Source organism: Salmo salar, chromosome 15 (assembly GCF_965601325.2).
Source record: "Salmo salar chromosome 15, fSalSal1, whole genome shotgun sequence".
NCBI classification, from domain to species: domain Eukaryota; kingdom Metazoa; phylum Chordata; class Actinopteri; order Salmoniformes; family Salmonidae; genus Salmo; species Salmo salar.
The window spans coordinates 41,412,985-41,432,929 of NC_138305.1; the positions used below are offsets into that span (position 1 = coordinate 41,412,985).

Consider the following 19,945-nt stretch of genomic DNA (forward strand, 5'->3'; position numbering starts at 1 on the left):
GGAGGAGAGTGAGGATATGAGAGTTCCCGATAAGCTCTAATCAGAAAGTGAGAAGCATTGTGCCTCCACCCCCTTACCCACGACTCTTCAAAGCAGCCACTCACTTTGACGAGACATTATCTACCATGCTAATGTCGAGAGGGGAGAGACTCTGACAATAAGTTATTTAACAGAGTCATCAAACACTAAAGTACCCACATCCGGCTGCTGTTTAGGAACACGGCTTATATTATATAGAAGGTGCAATCATCTATTTATATAGCACAAATATATCCCCCAAAAACATAACCAATATAGAGTTTCCTTCACTGAGTTTGGACTGATTGTGGAAGGTTACAAGGCAGCGTTTGTCAATGCGCCATTCTGGAGCATGTGTCTGACTGCTGTTTTTAGCCTATGAGTGTGTGGCAGGGATGCAAACTGTTGAGGGCACAAAAAGGTGACACCTTCAGCGCCATGGTTTTAATAGGCCTTCAGTGCCATGGTTTTAATAGGCCTTCGGTGCCATGGTTTAAATAGGCCTTCAGTGCCATGGTTTTAAATAGGCCTTCGGTGCCATGGTTTAAATAGGCCTTCAGTGCCATGGTTTTAATAGGCCTTCGGTGCCATGGTTTAAATAGGCCTTCGGTGCCATGGTTTTAATAGGCCTTCGGTGCCATGGTTTTAATAGGCCTTCGGTGCCATGGTTTTAATAGGCCTTCAGTGCTATGGTTTTCATAGGCCTTCGGTGCCATGGTTTAAATAGGCTTTCAGTGCCATGGTTTAAATAGGCTTTCAGTACCATGGTTTAAATAGTCTTTCAGTGTCATGGTTTAAATAGGCCTTCAGTGCCATGGTTTTAATAGGCCTTCAGTGCCATGGTTTTAATAGGCTTTCAGTACCATGGTTTAAATAGGCCTTCAGTGCCATGGTTTAAATAGGCCTTCAGTGTCATGGTTTTAATAGGCTTTCAGTACCATGGTTTAAATAGGCTTTCAGTGCCATGGTTTAAATAGGTCTTCAGTGCCATGGTTTAAATAGGCCTTCAGTGCTATGGTTTTCATAGGCCTTCAGTGCCATGGTTTAAATAGGCTTTCAGTACCATGGTTTAAATAGGCTTTCAGTGCCATGGTTTAAATAGGCCTTCAGTGCCATGGTTTAAATAGGCCTTCAGTATCATGGTTTTAATAGGAAAATGGTGACCCTCCCTCAACACTTTGCTGTGTTATCATAGCTAATGTCTCTTGGGGTAGGCTGCCTCACTGAGTGAGATGCAGAGAGTGAGGGATAATATAGCCTTCCTAGGTCTCTGTCTGTGTGTGTGTGTGTGTGTGGTGGGGGGTATTGTAGAGGGGGTGGGGGGGTGGTATTTGTGGATGTGCACCAGGGTAATAAACGTCACCGGCTAGCCCCTGAAGCTATGTCATATTTCTCTCACACACTAAACCATTGTCATTGCAACTGCACTTATGAAAAACTACAGTACCCCTCTCATGGCAGATCATTGGGGGATCATGTGAAGTATATATCAACAAAAGAAATACAAAACATCATCATGGTGTAACAATCTGGAACATTTATACCAGATGTATTAGATTTTGATATCAAACCGGCGGAGGTGATCACTGAATACCAGAACAGTTGTGATTATGTGATTTCAGTCACACTTCATCATTTCAACAACACAATTTCCCCAGCTCTTACAAAAGGTAACTTTCCCCTCTATCAAATCATTGTTATTCCTGATCTTTGACAGGTATCTGACTGGTAATAGGCATATAGCGTTCCCTGATAAGCCTACATATTTTTCTGATACATCTTTAAAAAAGTCTAAACCTTTAACAAGAGTAGATTCATAAACCGATAAACATCCTGGTTTAATGTTTTCTGTGCTATGTTTCTGTGTGTGAAACGTAAAATGTGTGACCATTGACACATGAACCCACTGGGCATCTTTTGGACAACATTTGAACACTTACATTTTTTGGGGGATGTGCCCTTATCTAAAACACGTGATTTACAACCCAAAAAAACTACGTCGTCGTTATGACACCACATGCCAATTTCTGCCCGCTGGGAGAGTACCATGTCTTCACATCTTCTCTTATGACTCCCTGGCTAAACACTGGCACACAGACTGTAGGCGATCATAAGACAAAAAGATAAAAAACAGTTATGTCAGAGCAAACACAGCCTGGTTAATTCTGATATGGTCTCCACAGAGAGGCTCTGATACCCATCAGGCCTCAATGTAGCATCCAGGGGCCAAGACTTATCGGCGGTGACAAACCATGTTAGCACCAGGCCCCAGTGTGCTGCGACTGGGAATTGATTGTGGGAGGGAGAGGGAGGACACTGTAAGCTAAACGCCTCATGTTAGATAAGATCACAGTGTGGCAGCTGTCTGCAAACAGAGGACCAGAACACTGCAGGTCACATGTTCCAGATAACTGATTGAGATAAGCACTCACAATAAATGCAGGTAAGTCCTTTTTATTTCAGTCCCATTGAGAATAAGGTCTCTTCTACAAGGGAGCCCTGAATATACACAATTCACAAAACATAATACAAATTAACAAAATGACAAAACACAATCAAGAGAAACAATCACATTCCTCTGAAAAGTGGTCCCCAATCAACAATTTTAACTACCTGAGAGGCACCAGTACATCTAGTGGTAGGGAACTCTGTAGATTTTTCCATACATTGGGTGAAAATAAACTAAAAGCAGATTTCCCTAACTCTGTTTAATGAGTTTAGGCCTTAAACTTTTTAGAAGCATAAGTTACTATATTCTCTACACTATAATTCATAATCGAACAATATGAAAATACTTACTATGAAAGGCTACATGTCTACTGATTAGCAGAAACTGTACACTACGCTTCCGAGGCAGAGCGCAATGACCTGTGTATCAGAACTAGAGCTTTAGTGACACCATGAGGTGATGACGAGGCATTACAATTCATCTTTACCTGATCAAGCTAGAGAATTTAAATGCTACTTTAACTCATTTAATATCTGAAGCATTAATGACCAAGTGAAGTGTAACTGTATTCGATGCGGAGACCACAGTGTGCTGTAGATGGCCCCTTCATGACCCTGGAGGGTGCAGAGCGACTGGCCGCCACAGCTGGGATCCCACTGTTGGAACACCACAACTCCACTCATTAGCATAGGGCTATCATGAAACAATAAATAAAGCCAAGCAAATGTTCATCCAATCCAGTTTGCCTATCAGTGTGTGTGTGTGTGGCAGGGTCGGGGTTAATTTAATTTAAATTCCAGTCAATTCAGGAAGTACAGAAAGGTAATCCACTTAAATGGCACTATCACAAACTGAAATCGGCTACACATGACAATGCATTGGCTAATGCATTAGACTGTTACCATGGTTACCCCATGGATATTCAGTCTGAAAGAAGTTGCCCCAGTGTTGTCCAAGTGTTTACTTCGGGTGCGAATTGCATCAGTATAGAAAATACAAACCGGAAATGCAAACCAACAGAAGCATATACAGGCCAGTGTAATGAATGTCAGGATAACACTTCACGTGGATATTTTGTCTCTGATTACCTCTGACAGAAGGACAAAATCAGCAGACAACATCTGAAGTGCAAATTAAGTTTACTCAACATTCTGCCTTGTAATGGGACTTTCGGAAATGTTGAGCCTACATGTTAGAGACGAGAGTAAGTCTTCCACCATCAGATTCTAAAAGGGACTAGACAATGCATGAACTTTAACTCATAGTAAAACTGTATGTTATTACAATGTATCGTAAAGCAAGGCCCTAAAATGTAGAATATTTTTATATTTTATTTAACTAAGCAAGTCAGTTAAGAACAAATTGTTATTTACAATGACATCCTACAATAAAGCTTGTGTGTAAGTCATGGTAATGGTTACACTGGTAATATGATGATAGGCTCATGTGAGTAGCCCACCTCCTGTGTGTGCTCTTTGAGCACCTGCAGTGGTCCGGGCTGCAGATTGGCTGTGTCCCATAGTCCAAGGACCTGTTTAATGTTCTGTTTAAAGGCGAATTGGCTCTGGAAACCAAAACAGCCAAATACTCCATCTAAACGTGAATCGATTCTCAATTGCGGTATGGTTCTAGAAACATAAATCCCTCTACTTTCATATGACACAAAAATAATTTCACACATTTTATTAGAATTACAAACTGCCTGAACATTTTAATACATTCAAAAGAACCACCTAAATCTGGTTGCTACAGCTCCAATAGTGCAATCATGAATGAACTGCTGTGTATTATCAACAGTTTTAAATATATATATATATATGAGGAGATTTGCTTTGTGGATATCAATATGACAATGTACATATATTATTTTATGTTATTTATTCAATTTTTTTATTATGTATTTATTTTTTCCTTTTGTTTCCATTAAAGTCCATCTAGGGACAGGTGTTGAAATTAGTGTGAGCTAGAAACACTAGTGCAACGCATCGAACGATTGTTTATTCAATGTGTTTGTACTTGTCCCTATACAAATAAAATAAAAGTATAAGACACACTTACTGTAAAAGGGATTTAACCAATTTTAACAAAGTTGCAGCCAACAGTATTTTTCAGTGACAACACGTTTACACACAGGTGTTCAGAGACACAGATAGCTAATTAGCACAGGTGGAGAACGAAGATGGAGTGGGCTACTCATCTTCCGTAAACAAGCGCTGTAACATGGCCATGTGGGAACCCTAACCATATAAAAGGTGTACATCAATTTAACCTTTTGTTCTTTATGAAAGGTCTCTAATGCTTGCAAATGATGCCTGTTAATTTTAAGACCGAGCGTCGGGGCTTTAACAAAACTCGTACAATAGACACCTTCTCCAAAGACATAACGTGTAATGACTTGTGTCATTTTCAAGGGTTACTGGATACCCTGACGGTTATGTGACTCTCTCTCTATTGACCTCTGGTAGCCTACTTTGCAGCACTAGGGTCCTTGAGTGGGTTCTTTGCATGCAACAATTGGGTCATTGAGTTGAGATTACCGGTAACTAGCTAGTAGTAATCTACGGTTTAAATTAGCTTTAGCACAAATTGATTATCAATTTTCCCGAGCCCGTCCTATACGATTGTCGTCATGAGACTGATTTATTAAATACAGTTTATTCACCTGCATTTGCATAGTACTGGGATGTCGCACACGCCACTCGTGTTGGGATAAACGGTGATATAGACATGTCGAGCAGGAAATCTATTCCTAACCTTTGAGTAGTTTGGTGAGTAGGCCAACTAACTATGTCACGGTCATCACTAGTTACCACAGCCACAACATCATAAACCCCAGAGAGACATGTTTAAAGATTGATTAGCAAAATATATTTACTTTGCTGATTAATACAGCTTTGTTACATTGCATTCTCATAAAACGGTGTGCGTTTTACAACAACCAAGTGGTCCTCTGTTTGATGAAGCAGAGACCAAGCGAAATGGTTTCCACTAGTTACCAAAGCCACAAAGTCTAAATGGTATATATTGTAAACATTTATGAAAACTAAAATGTAAGATTAGGCATTTGGTTAGCAGTGTGGTTAGGTTTAAAATAAACTTTTAAGACGATACATTGTACAAATGGGAGGGTGTATGACTTTGTGGCTGTAGTAACTAGTGACGACCCTATTACATGGTCTGTCTCAACATTTCCGTGTTTTGATGATCACAGTGGAAGAACAAAGATCACAAGCCTTCTGATTGATGAGTATTTCTTGCAAGCATCTCATTGGTTGAATGGCTTTGAGCGCGGATTTACTGATGCCAAATCAGCCCTCTTGCGTTATCATATGAGCAATAGGCAGTTGTAGCTTGTATGGCTCCCTGGGCGAACCCCCCCCGCACTAATTGTAATTTTTATTCAGACATCTGGAACAACACAAATAAATAATCATTACATTTAAAACTATATAAAAATATATACGAAATAAAGACTAATAAATATCAAGTAGCCTGCCTAGCTCACAAACTAGAATCAGGGTTCCCACTCCGACAAGGTTAATTGACCCACAGTCCCACACGGTGACATTATATCATTGACGTGACGTGCAAATGAGCGATAGAAAACTGTCACCATTCCACATTTGTTTGTGTGGGCGCCCGTGCTGCCCCCGGCAAGATGCCGCCTTGGGCGGCTGCCCATGTCGCCTATACCTAAATCCGCTACTGCACTTCAGGCTACCACTTTAATAATTGTATTCCTACAATCCAGTCATAGATGTATCTTATTCTCTGGGTCCAAATGGTTCAAATGTATGTCTATGGATTGGCTAATGGGTATCCAATGATTGAATAGATTTAATCACAAGGTGGCGACATTGTTATGGTTTCCTGTTATCACTCACTTGAACATCTTCTGGCCAACTTTATGTGTAAATGATAGAATGTTATTTGTCACCTGTAGCCTACAACTTCCGATTGTCAGGTTTTTTTATAATGTTTTTCGTTAGGTAGGCCTAACTTTAGATGGTGGGACAACCTACTGAAACTAATCCTATAACCTATAAGAAGTAGGTTATTTTCAATTTAAGAAATAAACACTTGTTGCAACATGATCACAAATGTTTAAAATAATTTTAAGATTTAGATCAACTTGTTGAGTTTGGCAATTATAAGCAAAAGTATAAGTAAAAAGTTAGGTATTGTGGCCTTCTTGATGAAGCTTCATTGATGATAATGAATCAGTCTTCATGTAAGAACATCAAATCCGTTGTTGTCAATGTGAATAAAAATGTTGGCACATAATAAAATTGATAAAATATTGGAATTAGAGTACATGCCAAAAAAGGCACATTGATAATCGAGCGATGATGCATCTCGAAACTTTATAGTAGACTCACAGTTTCATAAAATAATAATATGGAATCGATAAACATTAGATTTAACAATGATAAACGATGAACACTAAAAGGTGTACAGACCAGCACAGGCCATCCTAGTTCTCGAAAACTCTAGGTGGCCTTCTCCATACATTTCTCAAGCCATTAGCTTCGCCCATGACTGCCTCATATGAACTACAATCCCACCGCTGTTTTAACGTGTAGAATCATCGCTTGCGATACGACTTTCGAAATATATGGCCCTTACCTTTCATCAGCGAGAAAGAATCCTACAAATTAAAAAGAGACACTTACTGTAGCAGTTTTTCACAGATACACACAGCAATGAGCGCCTCCATCTAACGAAAGTACACTTCCCGAGTTACGCTTTTACGCAAATGTGTTCTGAGCATGCGGAGTGACTAATTAGCACAGGTTAGCATCTTGTCTTCTGTCAGTTTTATGTAAATAAGCGCTGTAACGTGGAAATATGACCATGTGGGAACCCTAACCCTACCAAGATATGTATCAATTTCATCTTTTGTTTTTTGAAAATGATTTCTCGCTGATATGAAAGATAAGGTCCTTATGCTTCCAATACCGTACCGCTTTGAGCATCGGGGATCAGAAGACGCCTTCGTCCAATGACTCTTACGTGCAATGTAGTAGAACTGAGAGTCATGATCAAGGGGTAAGGCCATCCCTCAGCATTGGCCATTTCATGTTTCTGTGGATCATGTGATTTATGACAGCCACTTCAATGCGCTCACCCCGGCGTGAGAACCAGTCTAGAGCAAAGCAGATAACCCTCTGATTTATAACCGAGCGCTGTTCCCATGATTGTCGGTGGGCAGTAGGCAGAAATGCTAGTACTTTTTCTCTTAAGGAATTTAATGGTTTGACAGTGATTTACTAACATAAATCTTTCTAACAGACCCGTGATAAAGAGAGTGCATTAGGCCAGTAAATACCAATCTTGGGAGGAGTGACCAAAGTTGTTTTTCCTTTATACCTCATTGGGCAAAAACTGGTTGAAACAAGGTTTTTTCCACGTCATTTCAACCCAAAAATCTATGTGATGATGACGTTGAATCAATGTGGAAAACTGATTGGATTTGCAAAAGTCATCAATTTAAGGGCATTTTGTCTTATTTTCATCCAACTTTTAATCTAAATCCAATGACATGGTGACATTTTTTTTTTGATTTCACATTGAATTCACGTTAGTTGAAAACTAAACCAAATGTAAATCAAAATTAGATGTTAAACTGATGTCTGTGCCCAGTGGAACCAGTTCCAAACCAACGGTTCGTCAGGGATGCTGATACCCTGCAATCGTGTTGACATGTTCTTTCTCCAAGGGAGAAAATAACTGAACCAGACTCTATACATATTCTCTTTTTCCCCTTTGAATACCATCTTGCATAACAATAGGCTTACCAATAACATTATACAATTGTCTAAAGGTGCAGTCCAAAATTGTCACAATAGACACGGAATAGACATGGAAATTGATATCTTTTTAAACTTCAATGTCTATAGGTCCCTACAGTGGATATAATTACAGAATAGGGTGAGTTGTTGTCTCGAAAGGCTGTAGAAATGTTGGTGACTGATTTACAACTCTGTGTACAGACAGTGCCAGTTATGCAATTGTTATTATGTGTGTCTCTCTTAGGGAGTTTGTTTTTTACCCATCCTCTCAATAACACAACAGGAAGGATGAATATTTTCCCTCACCAAAATAGATTAAACGTATACTTTGTGGTCTTCAAAAAACTATTTATTTTATTATGGCGTTTGAGCATTGGCACATACTCTGGCTCCATTGATATGCTGTGGTGAAAACAAAGAAGAATATGCTCTGAGTGGCCAAATATATATATATATATATATATATATATATATATATACATTTAATCAGTGACATCTGTAGAGTAGGCCTAGAGGGCTTGTTTGCATAGACAACTGTTACAAAAGAAAAAAGCCAAACAAGTTACAATTGTATCATTGAACTGCAGTTGGAAGTACTAGGCTATGTGATGTGTTGTTTTTGTACTTTCTAAAGGAAAAAGCTCCTGTTACTTCTTTCCAGCAGCAAATTGAAGTGCATCACCAAATATGTATTCTTTTATCTTCAATATAGCTTGAAGTTCATCTCACATTTACAACCGTGTAAATGAATGGATTAGATTAGAAACACTCTGCTTTGATTCATTCGTTGACTGATTATCTCCAAACCCTTTGGTTCTTCATCTGATTGATTAGAACAACTCCTAAAGACACTGCCCACTGTCATGATGTTGAATCAAAGTGGAAAACTGATTGGATTTGAAAAAGTAATCAACGTAAGGGAATTTCGTATATATTTTTCACCCAACTTGTAACCTAAATCCAATGACATGGTAACATTTTTGGTTGATTGCACGTTGAATTCATGTTAGTTGACAACTCAACCAAATGTAAATCAAAAGTAGACATTGAACTGATGTCTGAGTCCAGTGGGTGCTTTGTGAGTGTTTATCACATTATTTCCCCATCAAGAGAATCAACTGAGTTGAGGTCAGAGGTCAGAGCAAAACAAAACTTCTGCTGGATATTTTAAGGAATTTTGTTTCTATTTCACATATTCAGAAAATAATACTCTAATAATATGAATTATATAGCCAATTTTGGGGAAGCAAATGGTCTAGTGACAGTGTTAAGAAAATTATGAAAACAAACACACTGAAAATTGAGAAAAAGACAGAAGCTAGATAGGTCCAATTTGAGTGTTGTTATTCAATAAAAATAAATCATTAGTACATTTTAAGTGGATTTCATTATCGTCGCTCTCGCTCCCATAAGATAACTTGCATTTGCACTGAATCTGCACACAGTCAGAAATTAAATAAGCTGGTGGAATAAAAGTTCATGAACACCGAAAAATCCAAGCTATAGTTAATAAAACAGTCTTGTTCCTTTATCTTCAAAGTGTGGAAGTCCTCTAGCCACCATGAGACCTTTGAAAAGTCAAACACTTAAAAGGCTCCTACTTCTGTTCCCCAAGGTCTGTATGGTTTGCTGCTGCTGCTCTCTCTGTCTCTGCTCTGCTGTGAGGTGGATGTGGTGAATATGGAGGGGCTCACAGCTGAAGCTACCATAGACGCTGTGCTGCTCACACTGTGAGGTGTGAAGATGGGGAATCCTCCAGGGAAGGACAGGGGAAAAGTCTGGGCCGCAGCAGCAGCAGCGGCCGCGGCGTGAACAGTAGCCGAGAGCGACAGGAGGGAGGTGGAGAGCGGGGGGACGCAGGGCGCCACGCTGCCATTAGAGGGCGCCCTGTGAGAGGAGTCGGTATGGGAGAAGGTTGCCGTTAGGAGGGCCGAGCCACGCTGGGGCACCTCTACAGACAGTCTGCTGGCGGCGCTGTCTGAGGAGGGCAGTCCATTCTGCTGGAGGAAGGTGGTGGGGAAGGGGTGGAAGGCGGCAGCCCAGTGGTGAGGGTGGAGCGCCTGCTGGTGGTGTGCCATGGATGAGGTCATGGCAGCCGCCTCCCTCTGGGAGGCGCAGGTGCTGAGGTGGGAGACCAGGCGCACACGCAGGGGGTCGCTACTGTCTAATCCCTCGACAGAGCTCAGGTACCTGGCCACCTCCGTCAGACACTCCCTGAAGCCCACACTCATGAAGTCCATGGCCAGGGAGTGGGCATCAAAATACCCTATAGAGACAGACAAACCGACAGACACAAAGGAGGGATATTGAAATTATGAATGCCAAACACCTATAAATACTGCCGGTCTCTCTAACGATCTGTAATGTAGTCACCAGCTACTGATGGGAGTGATTAGTAAATGGAGAGGGATGGATACATGCTGGTCTCCCAGGCTGACCATTACGGCTCCGTCAGTGCCTCCAGGCATAACCTTAACAGTCTGGTATTGTGATGGGATGTTTATATGTTTTTCCACTTGTCCAAAACCCCAAACAAACCCCTGACAGGGCAACCTGTGAATGCAGCCTTCTCCCCTCCCACGGATTTATGAAAGCAAACACAATCCAAGGGTCAAGTGCTCCTTTAGTCCCAGCAGCACTTTTCCACGAGTTCAAACCTACCATTAGCATTGATTTCCACTTGTCAAAGGGGACTGCTCACTCAGATTTCACTACACAGTAAGGCAGAGAGAAGCAGCCAATTAACTCCTTACCTTTACCGCCAGTGGCCTGCAGCATCTTTAGGTGATCCACTGTCATCTGCAATATTTCTGCCTTCTCTAATTTGGCTGAACCCTGCAAGGAGCAACAGGATGTATGGTGTTTAGAACTCTCATAACTTTCAATGAAAAAATACCCACAAAATGTCATAACTGTTTTGATGAAAATGAAACTTTTGAGTAAGTTCCATTTAATTCAACTCACTTGTTTTTCAAATGCAGTTGGGACAAGTCGACGTAACTCTGATAAACTATTATTGATTCGATCCCTCCTTCTCTTCTCGATGATCTACAATAGACAAATATTTTATTGCATACTTTGAAATATAACAATACAAGGCCTAATAATAATAATTTTAACAATAACGCAACAATAATTAAATACATGTTTAAATAATAAGCAATACACAATAAAGATGACTACAATGGAATAAGAGGACAACAATGTAAATAAGTCCCAGACTTTACTGGGTGTTATCCGCGATGATTTTACGCACGTACATGTAGTCTGTTTCAAGTCTTATGTGTGCTCGTTTTTAAAATAGTCTAATTAATAAACTAAACTAACTCATTATTAAATAATAAGTTATACATAATAATAATGATGATAATAAACTACTAAATAAATAATTACCCCTCTTCGTTTTTTTCTTGCCATAACTTGGGTTGTTGTTGTTGGGGAGCCACATCTAACAAATGATCCATTGCTGTGCCTGCATGGGACAAACATAAGATGTATGTTCATTTTACTCAACAGAATGTTTTATTTTTGTTATGGAGGAGCAATTATCCAAAACCACACAGTTTACATTGTGTAATTTATGCATCAATGCATATTTTGATAACACTAATGTAGCCTGCACTAATACTCTATTTATAATACCTTAAAGAGAATTCTCCAAAATTGCCTGCATCGCTCATGAACCACACATAAAGGTGATGATTTGCACTTGTCACCTGAAAGTTTACACCAGAGTGAAACTTTTTTGGCATGCACATTTGACAAACTTTACTCAACTTAAAAGTTTCATCCGTTTTGCCTCCTATTGTGTACACGCGGAAAAATGACCAAGGACATTCTGTATCTACCCAATATTTACCCCAAATCTCCATCTTTAAGAACTCACCCAGAATAATTATTCTCACTGCCGACATCAATAGTTTCATCCATGTCGCTGTCAGAAGTACTATCCTCACAAGGCCTCTTCATGGTGATACACTCGTTGTCTCTACTAACGTCTTCGTGGATGGGTGCGCGTCCAGGTAGACTTGACTGGTGCGTGTACAATTCCCTTTGTACAGCTTTCCCAACGAGCCGTTGGAGCCTCAATCACAGATGCAGGGGAGCGTAGCTGCCAACGTCCTGCTTGGGAACACCCACATCAGAAAAAACACGCCCCGAGCCATTGAGCAATGAGGAGAGAGAGGTTTGTGCTCCAGCGCTGGACCAAGTTCGCTAGATAATTGACTGCAGTTTTAGTACTGTTTAAGACGAGCCGCGAAAAGCGTGAGGAACTGTTTACACGAACTTGGAATGTGACAGAACATACACAGGACATTTAGCACTGCTTCAACCATGACAAAACATATGTGTGGCAGATAATAGTCAATTGTAGTAGCCAAACCGTTACCTGAACTTGAAAAAAGAAAGCAAATGTAGATCATAAAAAAAGATGATCAAAATATAAAATATATAATCATTGATAAATATATAGACTTTATGTTGCGAAAATCATTCATCTTCAGTGAGAAAAGCATTCCTCTGAGCAACCCCTCCTGCAAACATCCATGTCTCCAAATTCATTTTACACAACTAGGACAACTTTTTTTTTCTTTGTTTGGCTATGTGAGTATTTCCAGCAACAGTGGACATAGGGACATATTATATACTGTTACTACTTTTTTATTTTCCCCCAGAACTGTATTCATCATCATTCCCCGTCTGATATTTGTATTTTATTTATTTAACCTTTATTTAACTAGGCAAGTCGGTTAAGAACAAATTCTTATTTACAATGACGGCCTACCAGAAGGCAAAGGCATCCTGTGGGGACGGGGGCTGGGATTAAAAATATAGGACAAAACACACATGATGACAAGAGAGACACCACAACACTACATAAAGAGAGACCTAAGACAACAACATAGCATGGCAGCAACACATGACAACACAGCATGGTCGCAACACAACATGACAACAATATGGTAGCAACACAACATGGCAGCAGCACAACATGGTAGGAGCACAACACGTGGGTATACAGAGATGCCCAGTTTACAGAGGAGTTTAGAGTGCAGTATGCAGACATTTAGTGATATACTTTTGAATTATGTGTTGAATAGTTTGCCAGAATAACCTGAAGAAATACATTTTCATAATTTATCACATTAGCCTATTATGAAATGGCTGTCAAAGGGATGGTGTGTTTAAGAGAAGTTAGATAATCTTAGGAAAATTGAAGATGGTGGAACTGAACATCCTGACCACAAGCAATCCTAATCTGCCCCCAGGGAGGAGGAGTGTGTACTGTGTACTGTATGACATCATGGACTTGCATGGAGAATGTCAAGAGTCTACACCTAGTCTTGAACTGAGAATGTCTACTAAACATAAAGGACTATAAAAACAGTAGATGGAGACATGGAGGTGCTAAGAACATCTCATGTGAGCCTTGGTAAAATAGATTTTCACACATCTGAATAATATGCTTAGAGATATGCCACTATGGCTGCGTTTCTGATCTTTTTTTCACTAATTAGCAATCCGGTCAGCTCTGAAAAAGATCTGAGGTGAAAAGATCGGATTTGATTGGTCAAAACACCAATTAGTGGAAAAAAGATCAGAATTGGGCTGCTTGTGCAAACACAGCCTTGGACCCAAAGCAGATTTGCAACAGATAGGGAGTGCTGTTTGGAACTGAAGTAAAGAAATTGGGATAAAGATCAAATAAAAACACAGAAAAAAGGTAATTATAACTGAGGATCCAAAATAAAGGAAATATTAAACCAAAGACAAATGTTGCTTCTGGTTTTAAACACATTGCAGTTCCTGTGAGAGGAGTACAGTGAGGGAAAAAAGTATTTGATCACCTGCTGATTTTGTACGTTTGCCCACTGACAAAGAAATGATCAGTCTATCATTTTAATGGTAGGTTTATTTGAACAGTGAGAGACAGAATAACAACAAAAAAATCCAGAAAAACTCATGTCAAAATCATTAGAAATTGATTTGCATTTTAATGAGGGAAATAAGTATTTGACCCCCTCTCAATCAGAAAGATTTCTGGCTCCCAGGTGTCTTTTATACAGGTAACGAGCTGAGATTAGGAGCACACTTTTAAAGGGAGTGCTCCTAATCTCAGCTTGTTACCTGTATAAAAGACACCTGTCTACAGAAGCAATCAATCAATCAGATTCCAAACTCTCCACCATGGCCAAGACCAAAGAGCTCTCCAAGGATGTCAGGGACAAGAATGTAGACCTACACAAGTCTGGAATGGGCGACAAGACCATCGCCAAGCAGCTTGGTGAGAAGGTGACAACAGTTGGTGCGATTATTCGCAAATGGAAGAAACACAAAATAACTGTCAATCTCCCTCGGCCTGGGGCTCCAGGCAAGATCTCACCTCGTGGAATTGCAGTGGTTATGAGAACGGTGAGGAATCAGCCCAGAACTACACGGGAGGATCTTGTCAATGATCTCAAGGCAGCTGGGACCATAGTCACCAAGAAAACAATTGGCAACACACTACGCCATGAAGGACTGAAATCCTGCAGTGCCCGCAAGGTCCCCCTACTCAAGAAAGCACATATACATGCCCGTCTGAAGTTTGCTAATGAACATCTGAATGATTCAGAGGACAACTGGGTGAAAGTGTTGTGGTCAGAAGAGACCAAAATGGAGCTCTTTGGCATCAACTCAACTCGCCGTGTTTGGAGGAGGAGGAATGCTGCCTATGACCCCAAGAACACCATCCCCACTGTCAAACATGGAGGTGGAAACATTATGCTTTGGGGGTGTTTTTCTGCTAAGGGAACAGGACAACTTCACTGCATCAAAGGGACGATGGACGAGGCCATGTACTGTCAAATCTTGGGTGAGAATCTCCTTCCCTCAGCCAGGGCATTGAAAATGGGTCGTGGATGGGTATTCCAGCATGAAAATGACCCAAAACACACGGCCAAGGCAACAAAGGAGTGGCTCAAGAAGAAGCACATTAAGGTCCTGGAGTGGCCTAGCCAATCTCCAGACCTTAATCCCATAGAAAATCTGTGGAGGGAGCTGAAGGTTCGAGTTGCCAAACGTCAGCCTTGAAACCTTAATGACTTGGAGAAGATCTGCAAAGAGGAGTGGGACAAAATTCCTCCTGAGATGTGTGCAAACCTGGTGGCCAACTACAAGAAACGTCTGACCTCTGTGATTGCCAACAAGGGTTTTGCCACCAAGTACTAAGTCCTGTTTTGCAGATGGGTCAAATACTTACTTCCCTCATTAAAATGCAAATCAATTGATAACATTTTTGACATGCGTTTTTCAGGATTTTTGTTGTTGTTATTCTGTCTCTCACTGTTCAAATAAACCTACCATTAAAATTATAGACTGATAATTTCTTTGTCAGTGGGTAAACGTACAAAATCAGCAGGGGATCAAATACTTTTTTCCCTCACTGTAGCTCACCACAAGGCAATTAAGAGGGACACATATACACACACACACACACACCCTGCCAGTTGGAGGCTCCAGCTGTAGTTCGTTTCCTGGGTAAAACAGTGAAGATAGTGCATTGTTTGGTGCACAACCCCCCCCCCCCCCCCCCGTCATGTGCCTTACCCCTGGTGGAGGGTAGCACAGTCTCCCAGGCAGCTTGCCAGTGTGATGACTCGTTCCCACAGCTCACCGCACTGCAGTGAAACCCAATCGCCGTGTGAGAGGCAGCCAGGAACACAGGCTGGGCTGGTATGACAGGGAGGTTACCGCTAGCCAAGCGTCGACCCCATTGCCGACACCACTGCTCGTAACCCGATTCTTCACATTGTTTGTGTTTGTTGTTTGCTCAATTGAACTAACATGATATAAAAGCTTAGAAATGCACTGCTTCCATAATGGGCCAGGGCAACTTTTGACCTTTCACACATTCATTTCTTTTTCACAACTTTGTTTCAACAGCGAGGTGGTCTTTTTGGTTTTAATCCTGTTTGTGAAAAAAGGTAATAAATAACTAAGAGGCTGGTCTCTACTCCCCCTCCCCCACTTCCTGGGTCGGAGAGGCCGGTCTCTACTCCCCCTCCCCCACTTCCTGGGTCTGAGAGGCCGGGCTCTACTCCCCCTCCCCCACTTACTGGGTCTGAGAGGCCGGTCTCTACTCCCCCTCCCCCACTTCCTGGGTCTGAGAGGCTGGACTCTACTCCCCCTCCCCCACTTCCTGGGTCTGAGAGGCTGGACTCTACTCCACCCCACCTCCTGGGCCTGAGAGGTGGCCTCTACTCCCCCCCACTTCCTGGGTCTGAGAGGGTGGGCTCTACTCCCCCCTCCCACCCCCCCACCTCCTGTGTCTGAGAGGCTGGTCTCTACTCCCCCCCACCTCCTGAGTCTGAGAGGCTGCCCCCCCCCCCCATACACACACACATACACACACACACACCTTCAGGGTCTGAGAGGCTGGTCTCTACTCCTCCCACCTCCCTCCTCCATACCCACCTCTTGCTTAAAATCAGTCAAATTTACCTGTCAACACCCTCACATACCCCAGTGCCGTGCACAAGCTCTTTCAGGTGTGACCCAGGGAATAGAGTAAATAGAACATTTAGTCCTACTGGGACTTGCCCTACCAATCCCTCCCATGATGAGAGATATCTGCATTTTAAACCAGTGTGTTACTGTAAATGTATTCCTTTAACATGTTTAATGACTAGCTGTGATCAAGCCGGCCATCTAATGACACCTATAACAATATCAGATTGCAAAGACCCTTGAAAGGGATTTCAAAGGCAGTTTTGATATTATAATTTGCAACAAATGTGGCAAAGTATTCGAGAATTAATTTCACGTGTCCTCCAGATCCTCTAAAACAGTGTAAGCTGTTGAACATTTAATTTGCCAAAAGTGGGAAAAATAAATACAATTTCCTCCTCCTTTATCTATTTGTTTTCACGTTCCATCCTTGGTAGATAGAAAACAAGAGCCACTGATAAAGATGCAGGACATAAATTGAAAACATTAGTCAGAAATGGCTGCCGTCGTTGAGTCTCCTTGACGGCGTCTTGAAACACTATGTCTTGTGTCACCTCTTGGAATAGTCTGAGCATGAGGCTGGTTCAGCAATGGGCGACGTGTGCAAGGGCATAATGTACTGTGTGTACAGTGTGTGTGTGTGTGTGTGTGTGTGTGTGTGTGTGTGTGTGTGTGTGTGTGTGTGTGTGTGTGTGAGAGAGAGTGTGTTTGTATGAGAGAGAGTGAGCGTGCATGCATCCTCCATTCCCATGCAGAAGGAAGGATTCTTGTCATCCCAAACATACTTTCTCTGTGCCTCCGCCTTGTCCCATGCCCCAACCCCTGCCCCTGTGCCATGCAATGGGGGCCCGGCCCCAGCCCCAACCCCAGCACCATGCCTCAGCCACAGCCCCGGTGTGCCATGGTATCAGTGGTTCCCAAGGCTGCCCAGCCTGGGAAAGGCTGTGTGGAGTCGTTCCAAAATCAGCATTACATGCATTATTGTTCTTGTCCAAGTCCCCAGCACACAATGAAAACAACAGCAACAGCCACAATCTCAAGCCCTCCTCATACAAGGCTGGCCTTAGTAACCTGTGAGCTGCCTTCTTTAAACAAAGTTAACTGCTTCATGGCAACAGATGCATTCTCTTTTCTTGGGGTCCGACAAGGACTTCCCCTTTAGCCACACCCAAAATGAGTGAAAAACAAATGGATGTCAAATGGATGTCTTACAGAATGTGCAATACAGACCTTGGATCTACTGTGTCAATCTATTACTTTTGAAGGGCACTGAGAGCTGCACCTGTTAATACCCGGTATTTGATTGCTTGTATCATTAATGATTCAGCCCTAAACTGTCTATTTAATATTTACAATTATTTTAGACTTTATGACAATCTGTGAGCATTAAATTAATCCATCCCATTTAATATCAAAACATTAGTGTATATCATTACAACAGGTTAGCTAAAACAACTATCCAGTCCTATCCAAATAATCCAGACTCTTCCTTATTGCTGTTCATTTTGTCAGAGACAAACGACCCTCTGTTTATTTTCCCTGAGAGTGGGAACGAGCTGTCACTATGACAATGCCCTGGCTGGGCGGATTCCAAACCTCTGGACTCCAGTTACATTATAGGCCCTTTATTAGTGTTTAAGGTCACAAAGAGACAAGCAAGTGCATCCTATATCAGGAAGTAGTGTGCGTCTCAGGAGTGAAATATTTGGCTTTTAGTCAGAGCAGTAGCCGTGAGTCGGATATCCTGGGAAGCGAGAACGCTGCAGACTGGGTCCAGGCGTCGTACAGGCCAACACTGGAACAAAACGGCACAGAATAATAGGTCCCTTCCTGACATTCTCCCTATCACACTGCTGTATTTCTGTCAGGCCTTTTTAAAACCAACATGTCTGGAGTTCCCCCCTCACCGGCTCGGAGGCTCTGTTCAGTAGCCCACTAATTCTCCCCCATTCTGCATTGACAGCTCCTGGTCCAGAAAAGGTGTGTCCAGATTGCATCACTCCATAGGGTAGGTATGCATGTTCATGCCCAGAGAACTCGAATGCTTGAGGACGAGCACATTCACTTGTCTGGTGGTATGTTTTTTTGTTGTTGCAATGAGAGACCTTTAGCATCCCTGTGGAAGAAGTGGTACAGAACATATGTATAGACACATTACAGACGGATGCTCCATTTCACGGTTTCTATTTCCTGTCTAGTGACCTGAGTTTCCTGTCAGGATACATGCCTTAGGAAGTGATAAAATAATTTATATGTTTAAGGTTTTGACTAAATGATTCCACCATGCAAATGTATAACTGAGTGATTATCATACTAATTCTATAAATGTGTGTGCATAGGACAAGCTGAGACATTCAAGGAAAAGAGCAACTGTTAACAGACAGCTGGTGACAGCCAACTTGTGACTACTGTGAAACTGATAACAGGAAGATCTCCCCACCCAGGGAGGGGAGAAACCTTTAGGCTTGCAGTAGATTATGTAACATGGGGCAGGATATGATAAGCAAAATATTTTTTATTTATTTATTTATTTATTTATTTCACCTTTATTTAACCAGGTAGGCAAGTTGAGAACAAGTTCTCATTTACAATTGCGACCTGGCCAAGATAAAGCAAAGCAGTTCGACAACATACAAAAACACAGAGTTACACATGGAGTAAAACAACATACAATCAATGATGCAGTAGAATAAAAAAAAATAAAAAAAATAAGACTATATACAATGTGTGCAAATGATGTGAGATAAGGGAGGTAAAGGCAAAAAAATGCCATGGTGGCAAAGTAAATAAAGTATAGCAAGAAAAACACTGGAATGGTAGATTTGTAGTTTGAAGAAAGTTCAAAGATAAAATATAAATAATATGGTGCAAAGGAGCAAAATAAATAAAATAAATAAATACAGTAGGGGAAGAGGTAGTAGTTTGGGCTAAATTATAGATGGGCTATGTACAGGTGCAGTGATCTGTGAGCTGCTCTGACAGCTGGTGCTTAAAGCTAGTGAGGGAGATAAGTGTTTCCAGTTTCAGAGATTTTTGTAGTTCGTTCCAGTCATTGGCAGCAGAGAACTGGAAGGAGAGACGACCAAAGGAGGAGTTGGCTTTAGGGGTGACCAGAGAGATATATCTGCTGGAGCGCGTGCTACAGGTGGGTGCTGCTATGGTGACCAGTGAGCGGAGATAAGGGGGGACTTTACCT

General features: G+C 41.5%; 1 protein-coding gene across 1 annotated transcript; it reads right to left on the reverse strand.

Annotated features, from left to right (window-relative positions):
* Positions 1-7,746: 7,746 nt before the first annotated feature.
* LOC106571366 (hairy/enhancer-of-split related with YRPW motif protein 2) lies at positions 7,747-12,444 on the reverse strand. The gene is made up of 5 exons (XM_014144372.3): positions 12,146-12,444; positions 11,653-11,731; positions 11,224-11,307; positions 11,013-11,094; positions 7,747-10,525 (listed from the first exon to the last, which is right to left on the reverse strand). Exons 1-5 carry the CDS (start codon positions 12,226-12,228, stop codon positions 9,846-9,848), a joined length of 1,008 nt encoding a protein of 335 aa, XP_013999847.1. The 5' UTR covers positions 12,229-12,444; the 3' UTR covers positions 7,747-9,845.
* Between the last annotated feature and the right edge of the window lie 7,501 nt (positions 12,445-19,945).